This window comes from Coregonus clupeaformis, unplaced genomic scaffold, assembly GCF_020615455.1.
Source record: "Coregonus clupeaformis isolate EN_2021a unplaced genomic scaffold, ASM2061545v1 scaf1798, whole genome shotgun sequence".
NCBI classification, from domain to species: domain Eukaryota; kingdom Metazoa; phylum Chordata; class Actinopteri; order Salmoniformes; family Salmonidae; genus Coregonus; species Coregonus clupeaformis.
This window is the reverse complement of record NW_025535252.1, coordinates 12624-34568: the sequence shown is the minus strand read 5'-3', so window position 1 is coordinate 34568 and position 21945 is coordinate 12624. Positions and strand designations below refer to the sequence as shown.

The 21945-nt window shown below is 44.4% G+C and overlaps 1 protein-coding gene across 2 annotated transcripts; it reads right to left on the bottom strand.

Moving 5' to 3' along the window:
* Window positions 1-4696: 4696 nt before the first annotated feature.
* On the bottom strand, window positions 4697-14058 carry LOC123480974 (putative ferric-chelate reductase 1). 2 transcript variants are annotated; one of them, XM_045218779.1, is made up of 7 exons: window positions 13968-14058; window positions 7401-7579; window positions 6827-7018; window positions 6495-6593; window positions 6000-6141; window positions 5381-5569; window positions 4697-4812 (listed from the first exon to the last, which is right to left on the bottom strand). In XM_045218779.1, exons 2-7 carry the CDS (start codon window positions 7575-7577, stop codon window positions 4769-4771), a joined length of 843 nt encoding a protein of 280 aa, XP_045074714.1. In that variant the 5' UTR covers window positions 7578-7579; window positions 13968-14058; the 3' UTR covers window positions 4697-4768. The 2 variants fall into 2 exon arrangements, with proteins under 2 accessions (XP_045074714.1, XP_045074715.1); XM_045218780.1 differs by lacking the exon at window positions 13968-14058 and adding an exon at window positions 9459-9538.
* Window positions 14059-21945: the final 7887 nt, after the last annotated feature.

Below are 21945 nucleotides of genomic sequence, written 5' to 3'. Positions count from 1 at the left end.
TACAGGAACCTTACCTATAGGTATTGGAAATGCTACTACAAGACTATAAGTGTGTGAGTTATACTTTTTCAATTGGTCCAGGTCGGAGACGGCTTGGGAGCTGGGAGTGGCCATGGAGTCCATCAACAGGAAGGGTGTGGTCACGCTGAGCCCCGAGGAGGGCTATTGGATGATATATTTGAGGAGAGGAAGTGAGTACAGACAGTCTGTGTTAATCCACCTAGGAGAGAAACCGTGGAAGGTGGGGGTGTTTGTGTATTACAACGAGGGGATGGTGTCATTTTATTATGTAATGGGCAGGTCACCTACAGTGGGGAGAACAAGTATTTGATACACTGCAGATTTTGCAGGTTTTCCTACTTACAAAGCATGTAGAGGTCTGTAATTTTTATCATATGTACACTTCAACTGCGAGAGACGGAATCTAAAACAAAAATCCAGAAAATCACATTGTATGATTTTTAAATAATTAATTTGCATTTTATTGCATGACATAAGTATTTGATCACCTACCAACCAGTAAGAATTCCGGCTCTCACAGACCTGTTAGTTTTTCTTTAAGAAGCCCTCCTGTTCTCCACTCATTACCTGTATTAACTGCACCTGTTTGAACTCGTTGCCTGTATAAAAGACACCTGTCCACACACTCAATCAAACAGACTCAAACCTCTCCACAATGGCCAAGACCAGAGAGCTGTGTAAGGACATCAGGGATAACATTGTAGACCTGCACAAGGCTGGGATGGGCTACAGGACAATAGGCAAGCAGCTTGGTGAGAAGGCAACAACTGTTGGCGCAATTATTAGAAAATTGAAGAAGTTCAAGATGACGGTCAATCATCCTCGGTCTGGGGCTCCATGCAAGATCTCACCTCGTGGGGCATCAATGATCATGAGGAAGGTGAAGGATCAGCCCAGAACTACACGGCAGGACCTGGTTAATGACCTCAAAGAAAAGCATTAGTAACACACTACGCCGTCATGGATTAAAATCCTGCAACGAACGCAAGGTCCCCCTGCTCAAGCCAGCGCATGTCCAGGCCCGTCTGAAGTTTACCAATGACCATCTGGATGATCCAGAGGAGGAATGGGAGAAGGTCATGTGGTCTGATGAGACAAAAATAGAGCTTTTTGGTCTAAACTCCACTCGCCGTGTTTGGAGGAAGAAGAAGGATGAGTACAACCCCAAGAACACCATCCCAATCGTGAAGCATGGAGGTGGAAATATCATTCTTTGGGGATGCTTTTCTGCAAAGGGGACAGGACGACTGCACCGTATTGAGGGGAGGATGGATGGGGCCATGTATCGCGAGATCTTGGCCAACAACCTCCTTCCCTCAGTAAGAGCATTGAAGATGGGTCGTGGCTGGGTCTTCCAGCATGACAACGACCCGAAACACACAGCCAGGGCAACTAAGAAGCATCTCAAGGTCCTGGAGTGGCCTAGCCAGTCTCCAGACCTGAACCAAATAGAAAATCTTTGGAGGGAGCTGAAATTCTGTATTGCCCAGTGACAGCCCCAAAACCTGAAGGATCTGGAGAAGGTCTGTATGGACGAGTGGGCCAATATCCCTGCTGCAGTGTGTGCAAACCTGGTCAAGACCTACAGGAAACGTATGATCTCAGTAATTGCAAACAAAGGTATCAGTACCAAATATTAAGTTCTGCTTTTCTGATGTATCAAATACTTATGTCATGCAATAAAATGCAAATTAATTACTTAAAAATCATACAATGTGATTTTCTGGATTTTTGTTTTAGACTCCGTCTCTCACAGTTGAAGTGTACCTATGATAAAAATTACAGACCTCTACATGCTTTGTAAGTAGGAAAACCTGCAAAATCGGCAGTGTATCAAATACTTGTTCTCCCCACTGTATTTATTCGTTCACGGGGAAAACAGTTCACTGAGAAAGTGTTACCTTTGTTCAACCCTGATATGAGTGACAGCGGGAACAACAAATCGGCGCTCATTATATGTCCTGTTGGTGTTGTCAATGGAGGTGGGACTTTGGATGACGACGTCATAATATGAAATGTACTTTGCCATGGACAATCCATTTCCTTTTGAAAGTGCCCTAAAGAGGACAATGGAAAACAAAATAGGTTTTACTTAAATGTATAAAAGCAGAGCCTCTTTATTGATACATAGTTAATCATATTTACCTGATCTGATCTGGGTTATAGAAATGATTTCTCTGTAAGAATCACATTCTTTTGTTGAATTAAATTAAATGATGGATGTTATTTTAAATGTATATATGTTTTTTGTTTTTTTTTGCATAAAAAACACTGTCAATCCATGTTTTTGGAGCAGAAGAGAGAGGGTAATAATGCGACTATACAAACCAATCAAATCATTATCTCATGTCATGTACTGTATCCCTCAGTGACCTGCGGTGAGGTCTGAGGCTGGCTAGGATTAGTATAGGAGCAGGTAGGACACTGAGACTGCGTCCCAAATGGCACCCTATTCCCTATATAGGGCCCTGGTCAAAAGGAGTGCACTAAGTAGGGAATAGGGTGGCTGGGACAAAAACTGAGACAAGCTGGAGGCAGTACACCAAGGAAGACAGAGAGACAGAGAGAGAGGAGAGAGAGAGAGAGAGAGAGTTTTGAGACCCCCCAAATAAACCCTGGCCACACCCACAGATCAGACCTATGCCCCCCCATGCCCAACACTCTTAACCACTGTGCAACCTGCTGTCCTTGTTGCGCCTGTGTCAGATGTTGAGTGTATATTACAGTATGTTAAATGTTGTCATTTTTTTGTGTCAATTGTGATGTCACGAGAGGCTGTGTCCTGGAGGGACGTTACATCCCCCTGAGGTGGCTGCAAACCCAGACAGCTATGGCTCCATCTGCTGGTATGGTCGGGAACTCCACCCCTCTATGGCCAATCTTCCCACGCAGCTGAAACAAATGAGGAGCTGATGAGCTGAAGGTGTGGGAAGGGAAGAGACAGTCTCCAACCTGGGCTCTCTGGAGGACAAGAGTGCTGCACGTCCACTTCCATGAGGAATATAAGGATTTGGAGATACTTACCTTTGGGAAATACTCACCTTTGGATATATGCACCTGTGGAAATATGTGAGATACATTTGGAAGGACTTTTTGCTGGGTTGGCCACTAGCTGCAACGTGGACTACAGTAAGGCTGGGGAAAAGTTATCTGAGCGAGTGAGAATTATGACTTTGGATGTGGCAGAGACATCCCTGAACTGTTAACCCTTAAAGAGCCACAAGAGAACAGAATTTTGTTATATTTTCGTTAATTTCCCAAGACCTATAATAAAATCCTTGTTTTGTTTGAACCTTGTCTCCTTGCACTACTTGAGCAATCCCGCTGAAAGCTGTGTAGCCTCTCGTGACGTCACACAATAGATTTAATAAAATTAGACCCATGAAAGATAAAACATGCATTGTATTGTAAATAAAAGTTCTTATTTAAAACATAAAAATAAATACTAATATTTCCATAATTGCACATACTTTAAAAGGGTAATCAGGAGGAACAGTTCACCATCCAGTGGCTTCATCATTGTGCACGCCTTCACACACACACAAAATCCCTCACACACACAGTATATACACACAGTATACACCCACAAATTACAATTTCTGCCACCTTGGCTGCGTTTAGACAGGCAGACCAATTCTGTGTTTTTTTTTTCACTAATTGGTCTTTTGACCAATCAGATCAGCTCTGAATAAAGATCTGATGCAAAAAGATCAGAAATCAGCTGCCTGTCTAAACGCAGCCCTTGTGACTTCATCTATGGCCCACTGAGCACACACTGGTTGAAATGACGTTGAACCGACGTTGAATTGACGTCTGTACCCAGTGGGGGGTATGTGTGCGGACACAAACACTTACACCAAGAAACACAGACAAACATGTCTTCCTTCATAACGCGATATCAGCAGAGAGAGAATAAAATAAAATAAAATTGGTACAAATAAATGAGTTACATGTAGGGGATGACATGGGGGTAAACGAATATGGAGGATCTGTTTTTACACAAACTTCTTATTTCTTAAAAACACCAGTAACACTCCAACAGCAACACGTGACCGACGGCTCGATTCGGTCTTATGTAGCAACATTTGAAATTGTGTTTTTACATTGGATAAAAGTAGACACTCGAAAATGGTATATCATACACTACAGTTGAGGAACAATGTGAAAGAATTGTAATCTGGCTGGTTTCTATGTTTTGTAGTCAACAAGATAGAAGAACATAAGTGTTGATGTTGGGGGTGTTGCTGGAGATGAAGATGAAGTTGAAATGTCCCTTTAAGAAACAAGAAGTTGGTAAGAAATGATCCTCCATATACTTATGTCCCCATAGAAAAATTCAATTTTCACATATGATGTTTGGGGTGGTGCTGGAGATGATGAATATGAGGTTAAATAGATTAAATGTTTCCTTTAAACAGTATTGTCAATCCACACAATATGTTAGTACTTATCCTTGTATCACTGAGTCCATTCTGTAGGTTAATGTCTTACTACCCCCAACTAGAAGGTGTTTCATTAACTATGTGGAAAAACATTGTTGCACTTATAAGCATATAACTTCAGATCTGACATGGTCCTTTGTTCTGGTACCAAAGTGAGTCCAAAATGGCACCCTATTCCCTACATAGTGAAAGTACAGTACTATGTAGGGAACAGGGTGTAATTTGAGGGACGCAGCCTGACCAAGGTGAGTAAAGGTAAGGAGGCAGGATTCCTGAGTGCATGGTGCTTCCCCTTCAGACCTGCATTACAGCATCATCATACCTAGTACACCTAGCAGGATCAGAAGAGCTATGGAGGAGAGAGAGAGAGACAGAGAGAGAGAGTCAGAGAGAGTGAGAGACAGAGAGAGTGAGAGACAGAGAGAGAGAGAGAGAGTCAGAGAGAGTGAGAGACAGAGAGAGTGAGAGACAGAGAGAGAGAGAGAGAGAGAGAGAGAGAGAGAGAGAGAGAGAGAGAGAGAGAGAGAGAGAGAGAGAGAGAGTCAGAGAGAGTGAGAGACAGAGAGAGTAAGAGAGAGAGAGAGAGAGAGAGAGAGAGAGAGAGAGAGAGAGAGAGAGAGAGAGAAGTAGAGAGAGCAAGAGAGAGCAAGAGAGAGAGAGACAGAAAGAGGGACAGAGATAAAATTATTTAACCTTTCATATTGGTTTTCTACTCTAGGTAACATGGGATTATATGAGATTAGTTATTACGGTAACATTATAATAACTTCCATGAATTGCAACATTATGCATGGTCATACATGTTCTTGCAGTGCATTTAATGCTTATACATTATTTTATAAATAGTTTATTAATGCTTAATCATGTTATCAGTTATCATTATAAAGTGTTAGTGGTGCTTCTTATGGGCTTATTACCTTGAGACAGGGTGTGCTGCAGGACAAAGGCGTGGCTGGAGGGAGCAGCAGTAGTGGAGGGTCTAGCAGTAGTCGTGGCATTACCAGTGGTGGTGTTGGTGTTCAAAGAGTTGGTCACAGTAGCGGTGGAGTTGCCCAGGTCCACCGCTTTATCACCGACCAGGACAGCAGTGGGACTACCCAGTGTTCCTGAGGGAGGTGAACAAGGAGAGAGAGAGAGAGAGAGAGAGAGAGAGAGAGAGAGAGAGAGAGAGAGAGAGAGAGAGAGAGAGAGAGAGAGAGAGAGAGAGAGAGAGAGAGAGAGAGAGATAAAGAGAGAGATAAAGAGAGAGAGATAAAGAGAGAGAGAGAGAGAGAGAGAGAGAGAGAGAGAGAGAGAGAGAAGTACAGAGCAAGAGAGAGAGAGAGAGAGGTAAAGAGAGAGAGAGATAAAGAGAGAGATAAAGAAAGAGAGAGAGAGATAAAGAGAGAGAGAAGTACAGCGCAAGAGAGAGAGAGAGAGAGCATTAGAGACAGACTAAAAAGAAGAGATGCAGTGTCCACATGGACATTGAAGCTGATCCTACATCTCTCCCTAGTGGAAACTTTACCCCGGAGCTTGTATGGATGAGTGCCTCACCGTTATTAAAAGTCCCATTGGAGATGGAGAGGAAGAAGCTGGTGTCGGAGCTCCGGGTGGCCGTAGCGTTGGGGACAGTAGCAGAGAAGGTGCACTGGATGATCTGATCGTTGACTGAGCCTTTCATAGAGTTCACAGGTAGCTACACAACACAACAGTATTAACCAAAATGAGCATTAGACAAATGTCAGTAGGCCTACACTGTAGAATTAGTCAGGTACACTGTTATTCTCCCAGGCAGTTTCCCAAATGGCACCCAAGTGTATATGCAGGGAATAACCGTGAGAATTAGGGTCAAATCCAACTTCAATGACCACCCAGAAAATATGGAATTCAAATTCATGAATACTGATACTTGTGCTCTCAATATCTTGTCAAACTCATCAAACTCATTGATTGAATATCAGTTCACTTCCTGAATTTGCCTGAAATCAAACCTCGGACTGTTCCAGGAAGTCAAAAATAAAACAGTGTGTTCTGATAGGTCCAACTCACCGTGTTGGTGACGGTCAGAACTCCTTTGTCGAGGAGAGCGGTGAAGAACTTCACGCTGCCTTTGTTGTTTGCGCACACATAGGTGGTGTCGTTACCACGCTGTAGAGGAGAGAGAGGATGAAATCAAATAAATAAATACAAATACATTATTATTTAAAAAGTATTCATTTAGGCAATTTCTTCCCAATTCATGAATAAAATGTAAATGTCAATACCCCAAATTGACAAAATCCAGAATTTCCTAAAGTTAAAATGACCTCTCTCCCCAACCCCAACTCCCTTGTCCTTTGTATTGTAAAATGTATAGTAATTCTAAAGGCAGTTTTTCATACCTGTGTGGAGTCTGTGGACAAGCCTACAGCGATGTAGCCGCTGGACACTCCTCGTAGCTGGAAGGAGAAGGTCTGTCCCGAGGACTGCTGGGTGGAGACGAAGAAACAGGAACCAGCCACGGACGGATCACAGTTGTCTGGCACAGCAGCACAGAACTGAGACTTTCCACATTCCGCCCTTGAGATGTTTCCCTGTGTATGAAGAGTTAATCATTAGTTGCAATCATGTTTGTTGTTCCTTTTACCTTAAAGGGGCAATTTGCTATTGGTAGATACATTTTTCACTTTTAAATGATTAACATATACCTACTGATTCTTGAAGAACGTAACTTATAAATTCCTCACAAGATTAGTTTAACTACCTTATCAGAACACAACATAATAGCTTCTTATTTAATTTTTTTAGCTTGTTTGCTGCATTGTTATAAAGCACTTTTGGGGACTTTTAAAAAGCCCTATAGAATCCTATGTGACATAGTGTAGTACATGAGTTTATTTTAACTCCCAAACAGGCACTTCAAATGCACTCAAAATACAAATTGACAGAGTGAGACATGAATCCTAGGTAACTCACCGTGAGATCTGTGACGGTGGTGTTGACAACAGGTGCCATTGTTACGTTGGGTGCCATAGTAGCATTAGCTGCAATTGTGGTGTTTGGAGCGATTGTGGAGTTCTGTGCCTCGGCTCCCATCGCCATGTACGCCATTGCCATCATGAATACGAACATCAGTCTGCTGATATTGTCCATTCCTGATAGAGTAACAGAGATCCATTGGTGGAAAAAGTACTCAATTTTCATACTTGAGTAAATGTTAGTGTGTGAATTGGACCATTTTCCTGTCCCGCTGAGCATTGGAAATGTAACAAGTACTTCTGTGTGTCAGGGAAAATGTATGGAATAAAAAGTAAAAGTTGTCAAAAATATAAATAGTAAAGTAAAGTACATATTCCCCAAAAACGAATTAAGTAGTACTTTAAAGTATTTTTACTTAAGTACTTTACACCACTGCAGATATCCACATAGTAAGGATATACTACTACTACTAATAACAATAATAATAATAATAATAATAATAATAATAATAATAATAATCATGTATTTGGGTATTTTAAGGTACATATATTAGCCACTAATCTGTAGTTTATAAGTATGTATACAAGTAGCTAATAAATCCTTTGTTATGTCTTATCAGCCATATAGTGAGCCTTAATTAAGGGCTTTTCTTACTCAAACATTATAAGTAATGTGTTACTAGCCAATCCTTAATAACCTCATTATTATCTATAATAAAGGCATATTCATAGTTAATTAAGACCCAGTTACAGAACAAACAGACTCTTAGTAAGCTGTCTCAATATGGGACTGATAAGGGCATAGTACCTCAATATTTGTTCCCTATTCTGAAGTATGACCAAATATAAAACAAAGTGTTACCTGTATTGATAAAGGACAGATACAATTAATATTTTACAAATGTAATCAACAACATTCAAATGCATTGCACCGCCTTGTGTATGCTTGCATTTATGGGCTTGCACATGATGACAATGATACTACAAGCTTGTCATCTCCCGTCTGGATTCCTGCAACTCGCTGTTGGCTGGGCTCCCTGCCTGTGCCATTAAACCCCTACAACTTATCCAGAACGCTGCCGCCCGTCTGGGGTTCAACCTTCCCAAGTTATCTCATGTCACCCTGCTCCTCCGCACACTCCACTGGCTTCCAGTTGAAGCTTGCATCTAGTACAAAAGCATGGTGCTTGCCTACGGAGCTGTGAGGAGAACGGCACTTCCTTACCTTCAGGCTCTGATCAGACCCTACACCCAAACGAGGGCACTACGTTCATCCACCACTGGCCTGCTAGCCCCCCTACCTCTACGGAAGCACAGTTCCCGCTCAGCCCAGTCAAAACTATTCGCTGCTCTGGCACCCCAATGGTGGAACAAGCTCCCCACGACGCCAGGACAGCGGAGTCACTGACCACCTTCCGGAGACACTTGAAACCCTACCTCTTTAAGGAATACCTGGAATAGTATAAAAGTAATCCTTCTACCCCCATAAAAAATAGGGTGGTTGTCCCACTGGCTATCATAAGTTGAATGCACCAATTTGTAAGTCGTTCTGGATAAGAGCGTCTGCTAAATGATGTAAATGTACATTTCTAAAGCTTTGCGTTGTATCAATGGGAATATAAAACTATCATACCAGATTTAATAAATACATGAACGTACCAGTGAATAAACATAGGCGTACCATTATTAGGTTCACAATAGCAATTGGTAATTAATTATTATTACACGGTGGTGTATTCGACAACAACAAAATACTTCATAGTGAATGGGTAATATTGTTGAATTAAGAATACACCATTATTGTTTTCACATTATTAATTAGTAGACACCCTGATTAAATTAAATAATGTGACAAAAACAATGAAAAACGTCTGTATTCCAAGGAGGAGTTAATAATATCTGATCTGATAGTGTAGTTTAACCAGCTGCAACAACAACAACAACAACATATCCACCAGTGAAACGTGAAAAAAACTTGGAATACATTTTTAAAACAAAGAAATCATTTTTGTTTTAAAATATCCACAACATTAGATAAAAGAGATGGAAATGTTACCTGTACTTTTGTGACTTGGAAGATTTCTTGAAGTAAAAAGCGTCGTGGTTTTCCTTGAACTAGTTGTCCTTGAAACTAATGTAAGTCACAGGTGCGCTCGAGAACAGGTGTCCATGCGGCGATGTCACCACCTAAGCTCACTCTCCCGCTATTTAAAAACAGCACTCGTGGGACAAAGGATTGAGAAACCTGCCTCTCTGCTCAATATCATGCAGGTAGGTGTGACATAGTCTTCCCAGGGGAGGGGTGAACCGGTGACAACACTCAATGGAAACAATGATGTTGTTAGGCCTACCCCTGCTCCTCCTCCGACAATAGATATGTAGAGTCACCCTTTTTGTTAAAGACCCATCTTCCTGGCTCCAATTTCTTCTACTCACTTCCTTGTGTATAAAATATGCTTGGTGACTACAGGCAAGGCAATTTGCAAAGAAAGGGTAATAATATCATTTAGTTAGCTACCAATATATACAATTCAGGCCTAAATATAATCCACATCCAACGCCAAATGATATTTAATTTGTTTTAAATACAGGTATTCTATGATTCATTCCAGGCCAATAACACAGAGTCATTCACACCTGTCTAACTCCAGTAACACGTTATTCTTGCTCTGTTTGATTGATTAAGTTGAGTTGAGCGTCAAACAGTGGAGGGCAGGCAGTCTTTTTGAATTCAATCTTGATTGTGTCAAGTGGCCCAAAGGGTTAGACACCAGTTTTGGTGAATCAAGAAATTACATACTAGCTTTAGTTTCAATGGATGAAATTGATGACATTACATTTGTCTGGAGGTGACAGAAGTTTAAGATATGGATGTCCTATTTTCATTAACAAGCCAGATAAAGAAAGTGCAATATTGTGAATCTAGTTATGTGTGTATTATGAAATACTATATATTTTTTAATATATTTCATATACATTTTCCACACTGTCATGGATTATAGTATCCCACCCTAGTGTTGAAAGGGAATCATTAATAATATAAATAATATGCCATTTAGCAGACGCTTTTATCCAAAGCGACTTACAGTCGTATGCGTGCATACATTTTTGTGTATGGGTGGTCCCGGGGGATCGAACCCACTACCTTGGCGTTACAAGCGCCGTGCTCTACCAGCTGAGCTACAGAGGACCACGACCACGACCTTAATCATTATCAATACCCCTGTCTGACATCACTTTGTGTGTTTGACAACACTCATATCAGAGACACACCTTACCAATAGACAGATTCCACAGAGCAGACAGACAGAGAGGACATACCTTTAAAGAACTTCAATTTAAACATAGTGTGGACTGGAATATCATATTAGTAGTGTACCTACCCTACCTACCTGTTGGAGGGGGAAGTAAGGTTAGGTCAGAGGTCAAATAGGAAGTGAACTACTGCATAATAACAGTCCATTCAATAAGAACCCCAGGCTTAGTTCAAATACATTCCTGGGAGGGTTGGGTTTGTACAATCAATATGGTGGAACACACACACCCCTCTCCTCTCTTCCTCCTCTCCTCTCCTCTCTTCCTCCACTCCACTCCTCCCCTCTCCTCTCCCTCTCCTCCCTCCCCCTTCTCCCCTCCTCTCCTCTCCACTCCTCCCTCTCCTCTCCTCCTCCCCTCCTCTCCTCCTCCTCTCTCTTCCTCCACTCCACTCCTCCTGTCTCCTCTCCTCTCCTCTCATCCTGTCCTCCTCTCCTCCTCCTCTCACTTATACAATAACATACAGATCGGTGATGGAAGACGGGAAGGAATAATAGATTTCTAGGAGCCTCGTGATCAATGACGTACACACACACGCACACACCTCAAGTCACATGATCTCAAATTACAAGGGGAAAACCAATTCTTCACACATGCATGCACATGCACGCACACACACACAGTCTTGTATAACTAACCTTGTGGGGGCACACAATTCAGTCCTGTTCAAAATACTATTTTCCCTAACCCCTAACCCTAACCTTTACCTTACCCTAACCCGAAAACCTAACCTTAACCCTAACCCTAAACCTAGCCCTAAAACTAAGCCTAGCTCATAAACCTATTCCTAAACGTAAGTCTAACCCTAACACTAATTCTAATCTTAACCCTAAACCCCCTAGAAATAGCATTTGACCTTGTGGGGACTAACATAATGTCCCCAATTGGTCAAATTTTTGATTGTTTACTATTCTTGTGGGGACTTCTAGTGCCCAAAAGTATAGTTAAACCTCTTAAATGTAATGGCAAAATGTAGATTTCCACCTAAATAGACACACCCAAAGGTAACTGCTATTCATGTGTAATTACATGATTCTGACATGCAAAAACGTTGTATATTTGGAAAGAAGACATCTGGGAGATGATGAGGAAATGATCAGAAGATAGATAGGAGTTACATAGTTCAGAATACACAAGATCAAGCACACACAAAATAACCATTATTTTATTTTTTATTTTGAAAGTCATCTTTCATTGACAAGCTGTAAATGAATTATTGATGACATGAGCTGGAAACACATCAGATGGCTTCCACAGCATGTGAACAATATCAGATTTTTTTTTGATAAACCTAACAACTAGAAATGGGCAGTTGTTTTAGTAAGTTATGTCAGGTGTGGTCACGGGACGTTTCCAAGTGTCCTAAACCTCTCCAAAGTGGCATATGTCTGTAAATTAGATCATTCAAGTGCTATTAGATATTTGCAATCCTTAAATGCTATTTGTTCAGTATAAAAACACAATTTCTACCATATCAACCTCACTCAAACATTGTGATGGTGTTATGGGGTATCCAGGGTACATTCAAGTGTCCTTTGAACCTCTCCAAAGTGTCCGAATGTGGTAATTGCACTGTTTTTGCACACTGGATGTGCCTAAAAGTTTTTGTTCACTATAAAAACTAAATTTCTACAACACCAACCTCTCTCAAACGTTGTGGGGGTGTCTGAACGTTTAGCCTAGGCATATCCAATGTATTGGTCCCACATACAAATGAACTGTTTACGAAAACAATATAAAAAGCAACAGATATACATAGAAAAAAATATATATATATATATATAAATGTCTTATCAAACACAAACTTGGTTACACACGTGTCCTTCAAAAATAGAAATAAGCTAAACTATTTACAAATGGCATTCGTGTTTGTTTGACATCCCAGGTGTAGATGATTAGATTTCACTTTCAGCATAGCTTGTGCATGTCGTGATAGTCTTTGAAGTAGTCCCTCTCTTCCAGGGAACAAAAAGCGAACTGGAATTTCGGACAGAAGATCTGGCATTTCACAATTTTCTCCCCACTGTGTTTTGTGCAATGCTTGCAGTTCTTCCTTTTGTCTTTTGGCATGTGTGTTGCATAGTGGCGCTCACCTTGAGTGGGGGGTTTTGTTATGGTTTTGAGGTTGATTTGGGCTCCCTAATTCAGACATTTCCAACACCAGCTGCTCTCAGAAGGCCAACTGGGAGAGAGGGGTTTGAACCGATAGAGTGGGGAGTTGCTCCAGTTGTCAACTAGTCTTGATACCTTTACCAGTCCCCTGTAAATCACCAAGGAAATGTAGTTGAGCATGTCACCCATGGTGACAGGTTTCCAGGACATCTTCCTTCCCCCCTGCTGCTTCCTGTCCCCATACTTGTTGGTATGACTAATTAGTGTTCCCAGTACAGAGGTGGTAAAGTAGAGCTGAAACAGCTGTAAGAGGGTGTATGTTTTCATCACTAACCAACTGTGGGACTTCAGGTCATTTGGGTTTAAACTTACATTGTTCTGGCTCATCATCTTCAAGGACCGTATGCCACCTGTCCTCAGTTTCATCTTCCTCTGTTGTGCTGCTTCCTCTGTCTCCCTCTTCTCTGTTGAGGCCTAGATCTCCTCCCTGCCCTCGCACCTCCAGATGAACTTGCAGAGAGGGGAGTGATGCCAGGGCCTGCAGTGGGGGTATTTGAAGAGGAGTGGGGCCTTTGTCGAGTGGTGGAAAATCGCTCCCCTGATCCGAGTCCGACTCCAGTATCTTATTCAAAGACTATGTCGGTATACTTATTCATAGCTGCCTTCTTTTTAGGTTCCTGTTCGATATTCTTAGTTTTTAAATTTTCTCCCCCCTTCAGAAGCCATCTTTTATGCTAAAGCAATTAAATTAAAGCGATAAAATCTGTTTACAAAGTAATGTAGCGTGCTCGGTGCATCTCGTCTCTGAGCCAGGTAGCAATAGTTCGCATTACGCAGAAAAGGTTCTAGGCCTTGCTTTGTCCCACCCAGGTCAACTGCATATCCCTGGAAAGCTTATCTCATTGGCTACAAGACTGTCAAGGTGCCATAGTAGCTAATCCCCTGTGTAATGGATGCCTGAGCAGGCAACATCATATTTTTGATGAGCAAAGACATAGTCACTCAGTGGACATTCGATGTTGCCATTAGGTCATACATCATCAGATAACATTGGCAATAGGCTAGATTTGTTCCTACCAACCTTAATGTAATACCCCCATGTAGCTATAGCTCAAACACAGACCAAATCGGCACTTACCTTGTCAGAAGTTTACTGTTTGGTGAAAACGTTTTGTAAAATAAACATTTTGACTCTCGGGTCTGGTGATCGATAACGGTAGGTCAAAGGCAGACAAATAAGATATCCTCATGATCTGTGGAGTTCCGGCTTTCGGTGTGTATCAACGTATTCCGTGTTTATTTCGTTTATGCTTCACAACGCTAAATGGAATGTAGGTAGCAGCCATCTTGAAATGAGGTCATCGGCTCGGCCTGCCCTCATAAATTCGTATGCCCATATATGGTAGTACATCATACCAAAGATTTGAAGGCACCGATCAATAGCCAAGATATTCAGCTTTCCGCAGATACCCTGCTTTTGCAGATACAGTGGGGAAAAAAGTATTTAGTCAGCCACCAATTGTGCAAGTTCTCCCACTGAAAAAGATGAGAGAGGCCTGTAATTTTCATCATAGGTACACGTCAACTATGACAGACAAAATGAGAAGAAAAAAAATCCAGAAAGTCACATTGTAGGATTTTTTATGAATTTATTTGCAAATTATGGTGGAAAATAAGTATTTGGTCAATAACAAAAGTTTCTCAATACTTTGTTATATACCCTTTTGTTGGCAATGACACAGGTCAAACGTTTTCTGTAAGTCTTCACAAGGTTTTCACACACTGTTGCTGGTATTTTGGCCCATTCCTCCATGCAGATCTCCTCTAGAGCAGTGATGTTTTGGGGCTGTCGCTGGGCAACACAGACTTTCAACTCCCTCCAAAGATTTTCTATGGGGTTGAGATCTGGAGACTGGCTAGGCCACTCCAGGACCTTGAAATGCTTCTTACGAAGCCACTCCTTCGTTGCCCGGGCGGTGTGTTTGGGATCATTGTCATGCTGAAAGACCCAGCCACGTTTCATCTTCAATTCCCTTGCTGATGGAAGGAGGTTTTCACTCAAAATCCTGGGTGAGATCTTGCGTGGAGCCCCAGATCGAGGGAGATTATCAGTGGTCTTGTATGTCTTCCATTTCCTAATAATTGCTCCCACAGTTGATTTCTTCAAACTAAGCTGCTTACCTATTGCAGATTCAGTCTTCCCAGCCTGGTGCAGGTCTACAATTTTGTTTCTGGTGTCCTTTGACAGCTCTTTGGTCTTGGCCATAGTGGAGTTTGGAGTGTGACTGTTTGAGGTTGTGGACAGGTGTCTTTTATACTGATAACAAGTTCAAACAGGTGCCATTAATACAGGTAACGAGTGGAGGACAGAGGAGCCTCTTAAAGAAGAAGTTACAGGTCTGTGAGAGCCAGAAATCTTGCTTGTTTGTAGGTGACCAAATACTTATTTTCCACCATAATTTGCAAATAAATTCATTAAAAATCCTACAATATGATTTTCTGGAAAAAATATTCTCAATTTGTCTGTCATAGTTGACGTGTACCTATGATGAATATTACAGGCCTCTGATAATTACAGGCCTCTATGATGAATATTACAGACCACTGATAATCTCCCTCGATCTGGGGCTCCACGCAAGATCTCACCCCGTGGGGTCAAAATGATCACAAGAACGGTGAGCAAAAATCCCAGAACCACACGGGGGGACCTAGTGAATGACCTGCAGAGAGCTGGGACCAAAGTAAGAAAGCCTACCATCAGTAACACACTACGCCGCCAGGGACTCAAATCCTGCAGTGCAGACGTGTCCCCCTGCTTAAGCCAGTACATGTCCAGGCCCGTCTGAAGTTTGCTAGAGTGCATTTGGATGATCCAGAAGAGGATTGGGAGAATGTCATATGATCAGATGAAACCAAAATAGAACTTTTTGGTTAAAAACTCAACTCGTCGTGTTTGGAGGACAAAGAATGCTGAGTTGCATCCAAAGAACACCATACCTACTGTGAAGCATGTGGGTGGAAACATCATGCTTTGGGGCTGTTTTTCTGCAAAGGGACCAGGACGACGGATCCGTGTAAAGGAAAGAATGAATGGGGCCATGTATCGTGAGATTTTGAGTGAAAACCTCCTTCCATCAGCAAGGGCATTGAAGATGAAACGTGGCTGGGTCTTTCAGCATGACAATGATCCCAAACACACCGCCCGGGCAACGAAGGAGTGGCTTCGTAAGAAACATTTCAAGGTCCTGGAGTGGCCTAGCCAGTCTCCAGATCTCAACCCCATAGAAAATCTTTGGAGGGGAGTTGAAAGTCCGTGTTGCCCAGCGACAGCCCCAAAACATCACTGCTCTAGAGGAGATCTGCATGGAGGAATGGGCCAAAATACCAGCAACAGTGTGTGAAATCCTTGTGAAGACTTACAGAAAACGTTTGACCTGTGTCATTGCCAACAAAAGGGTATATAACAAAGTATTGAGAAACTTTTGTTATTGACCAAATACTTATTTTCCACCATAATTTGCAAATAAATTCATTAAAAATCCTACAATGTGATTTTCTGGAGAAAAAAAATCTCATTTTGTCTGTCATAGTTGACGTGTACCTATGATGAAAATTACAGGCCTCTCTCATCTCTTTAAGTGGGAGAACTTGCACAATTGGTGGCTGACTAAATACTTTTTTTCCCCACTGTATTATACTGAACATAAATATAAACGCAACATGTAAAGTGTTGGTCCCATGTTTCATGAGCTGAAATAAAAGATCCCAGAAATGTTCCATACTCACAAGAAAACGTATTTCTCTCATATTCTGTGAACACATTTGTTAGTGAACACATCCCTGTTAGTGAGCATTTCTCCTTTGCCAAGATAATCCATCCACCTGACAGGTGTGGTATAACAAGAAGCTGATTAAACAGAATGATCATTACCCAGGTGCACCTTGTGCTAAGGACAATAAAAGGCCACTCTAAAATGTGGAGTTTTGTCACACAACACAATGCCACAGATGTCTCAAGTTTTGAGGGAGCGTGCAATTGGCATACTGACTGTAGAAATGTCCACCAGAGCAGTTGCCAGAGAATTGAATGTTCATTTCTCTACCATAAGCCACCTGCAATGTCGTTTTAGAGAATTTGGCACTACGTCCAACCGGCCTCACAACCGCAGACCACGTGTAACCACGCCAGCCCACTATATAAACAGTATATATTACCCTACCCTTTTCCTTGGAAGGGAGAGACTAAGGGGACATTTCTGATGAACATCTATCCCATTGACATCCCAAAACCTAAAACTGACCTGTACACGAATTCCACACCACCCGTCTTGTGTATGTGAGCATTGCTAAAGTTAACGGTAACATGTTCATCAATCATTTCAGCCACATTGTTCATGTGTGTCAGCGATTGCGAGCATCTGCGCTACACTGGGGGTACAGGATAGTTCGGGATTTTGACAATGAAGCCCTTAACCTTCTTCCCCAGAGTCAGATGAACTTGTGGATATCATTTTTATGTCTGTGTGCAGTTTGAAGGAAGTTGCTAACTAGTGTTAGTGCAATTGCTAACTAGCATTGGCTCACGAAACTATCTCTAACTTCCTTCATACTGGAAGCAGATACATACATTTTTTATCTACGAGTTCATCGGACTCTGGGGAAGTAGATAAAAGGCCTCATTGCTAAAATCCAAAACTATCCCTAATGTCAACCCTAAACTTAAATCAAATTTTAACGAATTCGGAATTGAAATATGGGTTTGCACCTTGCCACGTCCTTTTTTCCCGGCTTAGAGTCACGGCAGCAGCAGCCGTATTGTTTGACCTGTGGAAGTGGAAAGATGCATCTCAGCCCTCTCAAGATCTCTGCATAGAGGAGAGGCAACCACTGACAGAGACTACACCAGACACACACACCAAGCGGGAGACCTCAGTCCACAGACCAGAGAACCAGGCAAGACCAGACCAAACCTCATTATAATCTGCGCATGTTTTAATTTGAAACTTTTCCACATGTCAGTAATCCGTCGTGGGTGTGGTGGAGAAGTCAAGCGCAGGAAAACAGAGGTATAGTCCAACAAGACTTTAATAGTCTCAATAATACAAACACAACCTCGACCTCAAAACAAGAAGTACGAGGGAGAAAATTACGCACACGCGTAAAACACTAAACATAAATAAATGATACGGAAAAAACAAACACGTATCAAAAATAGAGGCAACAGGGAAAACAACACACAACTACCCTAGATCACACCACTGAACTTATAAGACACGTAATCAACTCTAAAACAGACACAGGTGTGACAGACAGACAAAAGCAATCAAACACAGAAACATAGAGCGGTGGCAGCTAGTACTCCGGGGACGGCGATCGCCGAAGCCTGCCCGAACCAGGAGGAGGAGCAGCCTCGGCCGAAACCGTGACAGTTCCCCCTTCTTGACGCGCGGTTCCAGCCGCGCGCCGACCCCGGCCTTGGGGACGGCCAGGAGGACGCAGACCCGGGCGCGTGGGATGCCCATGGTGAAACTCAGTCAGGAGGGATGGATCGAGAATGTCCCTCCTGGGCACCCAGCACCGTTCCTCCGGACCGTACCCCTCCCACTCCACGAGATACTGGAGACCACTCCTCCGGCGCCTCGAGTCCAAGATGGTCCGGACCCTGTACGCCGGGGCCCCCTCGATGTCCAAAGGGGGCGGAGGGGTCTCTCCTATCTCATCTTCTTGGAGTGGACCAGCTACCACCGGCCTGAGAAGAGACACATGGAACGAGGGGTTAATATTTTTATACTCTATAGGCAATTGTAACCTGTAACACACCTCGTTCAATCTTCTCAGGACTTTGAAGGGCCCCACAAACCGCCGACCCAGCTTCCGGCAGGGCAGGCGGAGGGGCAGGTTTCGAATCGAGAGCCAGACTCGATCTCCCGGTGCGTCGGCGCTCGCCTTTTGTTGACGGATGGCACGCTGCAGATGGACATGGGCAGCATCCCACGTCTCCTCCGAGCGCCGAATCCAATCGTCCACCGCAGGGACCTTGATCTGGCTCTCGTGCCATGGCGCCAGGACCGGCTGATAACCTAAAACACACTGGAAGGGTGTTAAATTGGTGGAGGAGTGGCGGAGCGAGTTCTGGGCCATCTCTGCCCAGGGGATGAACCTCGACCACTCCTCCGGCCGGTCCCGGCAATAGGACCTCAAAAACCTACCCACATCCTGGTTGACACGTTCCACCTGCCCATTGCTCTCTGGGTGATACCCCGAGGTAAGGCTTACCGAGACCCCCAACCGTTCCATAAACGCCCCCCAAACTCTGGAGGTGAACTGGGGACCTCGGTCAGACACTATATCCTCGGGGACCCCATAGTGCCGGAACACATGGGTAAATAGGGCCTCAGCGGTTTGTAGGGCAGTAGGGAGACCCGGCATGGGAAGGAGACGACAGGCCTTGGAAAACCGATCCACAACGACCAAAATGGTGGTATTCCCCTGGGAGGGGGGTAGATCGGTTACGAAATCTACCGAGAGGTGGGACCATGGTCGTTGTGGAACGGGCAGGGGATGTAGCTTACCCCTGGGCAAATGTCTAGGCGCCTTACACTGGGCACACACCGAGCAGGAGGAGACATAAACCCTCACATCCCTAGCTAACGTTGGCCACCAGTATTTCATGCTAAGACAGTGCACGGTCCGGCCAATACCTGGATGTCCAGAGGAGGGTGATGTATGAGCCCAATAAATAAGACGATCACGAATCTCGAGCGGCACGTACGTCCGCCCCACAGGACACTCGGGGGGAGTAGGGTCGGTACGCAGTGCCCGCTCGATTTCCGCATCGACCTCCCATACCACCGGAGCCACCAAACAAGACTCCGGCAATATGGAAGTAGGCTCGTTGGACCTCTCCTCTGTGTCATACTGCCGGGACAGGGCGTCTGCCTTACCATTCTGGGACCCAGGGATGTACGTGATCTTAAAAACAAACCGGGTTAGGAACATGTTCCACCTAGCCTGACGAGGGTTCAATCTCCTAGCTGCCCGGATGTACTCCAGGTTACGGTGATCAGTCAGAATGAGGAAAGGGTGTTGAGCCCCCTCTAGCCAATGCCTCCACACCTTTAGGGCCTGGACTACGGCTAACAGCTCCCTGTCCCCAACATCATAGTTGCGCTCCGCCGAGCTGAGCTTCTTGGAGTAGAACGCACAGGGGCGGAGTTTAGGTGGCGTGCCGGACCGTTGTGACAGAACTGCCCCAATACCGGTCTCGGACGCGTCAACCTCTACTTGGAATGGCAAAGAGGGATCCGGATGTGCCAGCACAGGAGCCGAGGTGAACAGGTTCTTTAGTTTGACAAATGCCCTGTCCGCCTCAGCCGACCACTGCAAACGAACCGGACCCCCCTTTAGCAGGGACGTAATGGGAGCTGCAACCTGTCCAAAACCCCGAATAAACCTCCGGTAGTAATTAGCAAAACCCAAGAACTGCTGCACCTCCTTTACAGTGGTTGGAGTTTGCCAATTACGCACGGCCGATACCCGGTCTACCTCTATCTCCACACCAGACGCGGACAACCGATAACCCAAAAAGGAGACGGACTCCTGGAAGAACAGGCATTTCTCTGCCTTGACATACAAGTCATGCTCCAACAGTCTTCTCAACACTCGGCGCACCTGGGCTACATGCTCGGCTCGTGTAGAAGAGTACACTAGGATGTCGTCGATGTAAACTACTACACCCTGCCCATGCATGTCCCGGAAAATCTCGTCAACAAAGGATTGGAAGACTGAAGGAGCATTCATTAACCCGTATGGCATGACGAGATACTCGTAATGACCCGAGGTGGTGCTAAATGCCGTTTTCCATTCATCCCCCTCCCTAATGCGCACCAGATTATACGCGCTCCTGAGATCCAACTTTGTGAAGAAGCGCGCTCCGCGTAACGACTCCGTCATCATCGCAATCAGAGGAAGTGGGTAACTGTACTTAACTGTGATCTGATTGAGACTACGGTAATCAATACACGGGCGCAATCCCCCGTCCTTCTTCTTCACAAAGAAGAAACTCGAGGAGACCGGGGAAGTAGAGGACCGTATGTATCCCTGTGCCAAGGACTCGGCTATGTAAGTCTCCATAGCCGCTGTCTCCTCTTGAGACAGGGGATACACATGACTCCGTGGCAGAGCCGCTCCTGTTTGGAGATTTATCGCACAGTCCCCTTGTCTATGAGGAGGTAGCCGTGTTGCCCTCGATTTACTAAACACAAGTGCTAAATCCTCATACTCAGGGGGAATGCACAGTGCGGGCACTTGGTTCGGACTCTCGACCGAGGTCGCCCCTACGGAAACACCTAGATCTCCCTACACACTGGGCAGACCACTCCATAAGAGCCCTCTGTTGCCACGCTATGGTAGGATCATGGGTACTTAACCAGGGAAGACCCAGCACCACGGGATACGCAGGAGAGTCAATCAGATAAAACTGAATGATCTCCTCATGACCCCCCTGCGTCGTCATCGTCAGTGGTGCTGTGACCTCCCTGATCAGGCCCGACCCCAACGGCTAAAGCATGGACAGTAAATGGAGCTTCTACCGGCCGAAGGGGAATTCCTAACCTACGACAAAAAACCCGATCAATAAAGTTCCCAGCTGCGCCTGAATCTACTAGCGCCTTATGCTGGGAATGAGGTGCCACCTGTGGAAATCTCACAGGAATACTCATGTGACCAACAGAGAGCTCTGGGTAAGTGGGGCGCCTACTCACCTGAAATGACTCCCCAGTGCGTGGCCTGTTGTCACCCCCCTCAGGAGACCCTCCCCAGCACCTGGCCGCGGTGTGTCCTCCACGACCACAGGTGGTGCAGGGGATGGCCCCCCTCGGGTTACCTCTCCTCCTCTCTCTAGCGCCAGCACCCCCGAGCTCCATGGGAATCGGCTCGGAGGTGTTGGAGGGCGGAATGGACGACCCCCACTCGGGACGTCCGCGGGTAGCCAGCAGGGTGTCCAGACGGATGGAAATGTCCACCAACTGGTCGAACGATAGGTTGGTGTCCCTGCAGGCCAGCTCACGACGAACGTCCTCTCGTAGGCTACACCGGTAGTGGTCGATGAGGGCCCT

Coding starts and splice junctions, on each gene's coding strand:
- LOC123480974 (XM_045218779.1), bottom strand. CDS start 7,577: ATGGACAATATCAGCAGACTGATGTTCGTATTCATGATGGCAATGGCG. Junction 6,594..6,826: donor TGTCCACAGACTCCACACAG/GTATGAAAAACT, acceptor TCTCCTCTACAG/CGTGGTAACGACACCACCTA. Junction 4,813..5,380: donor GCAGCACACCCTGTCTCAAG/GTAATAAGCCCA, acceptor TCTCCTCCATAG/CTCTTCTGATCCTGCTAGGT.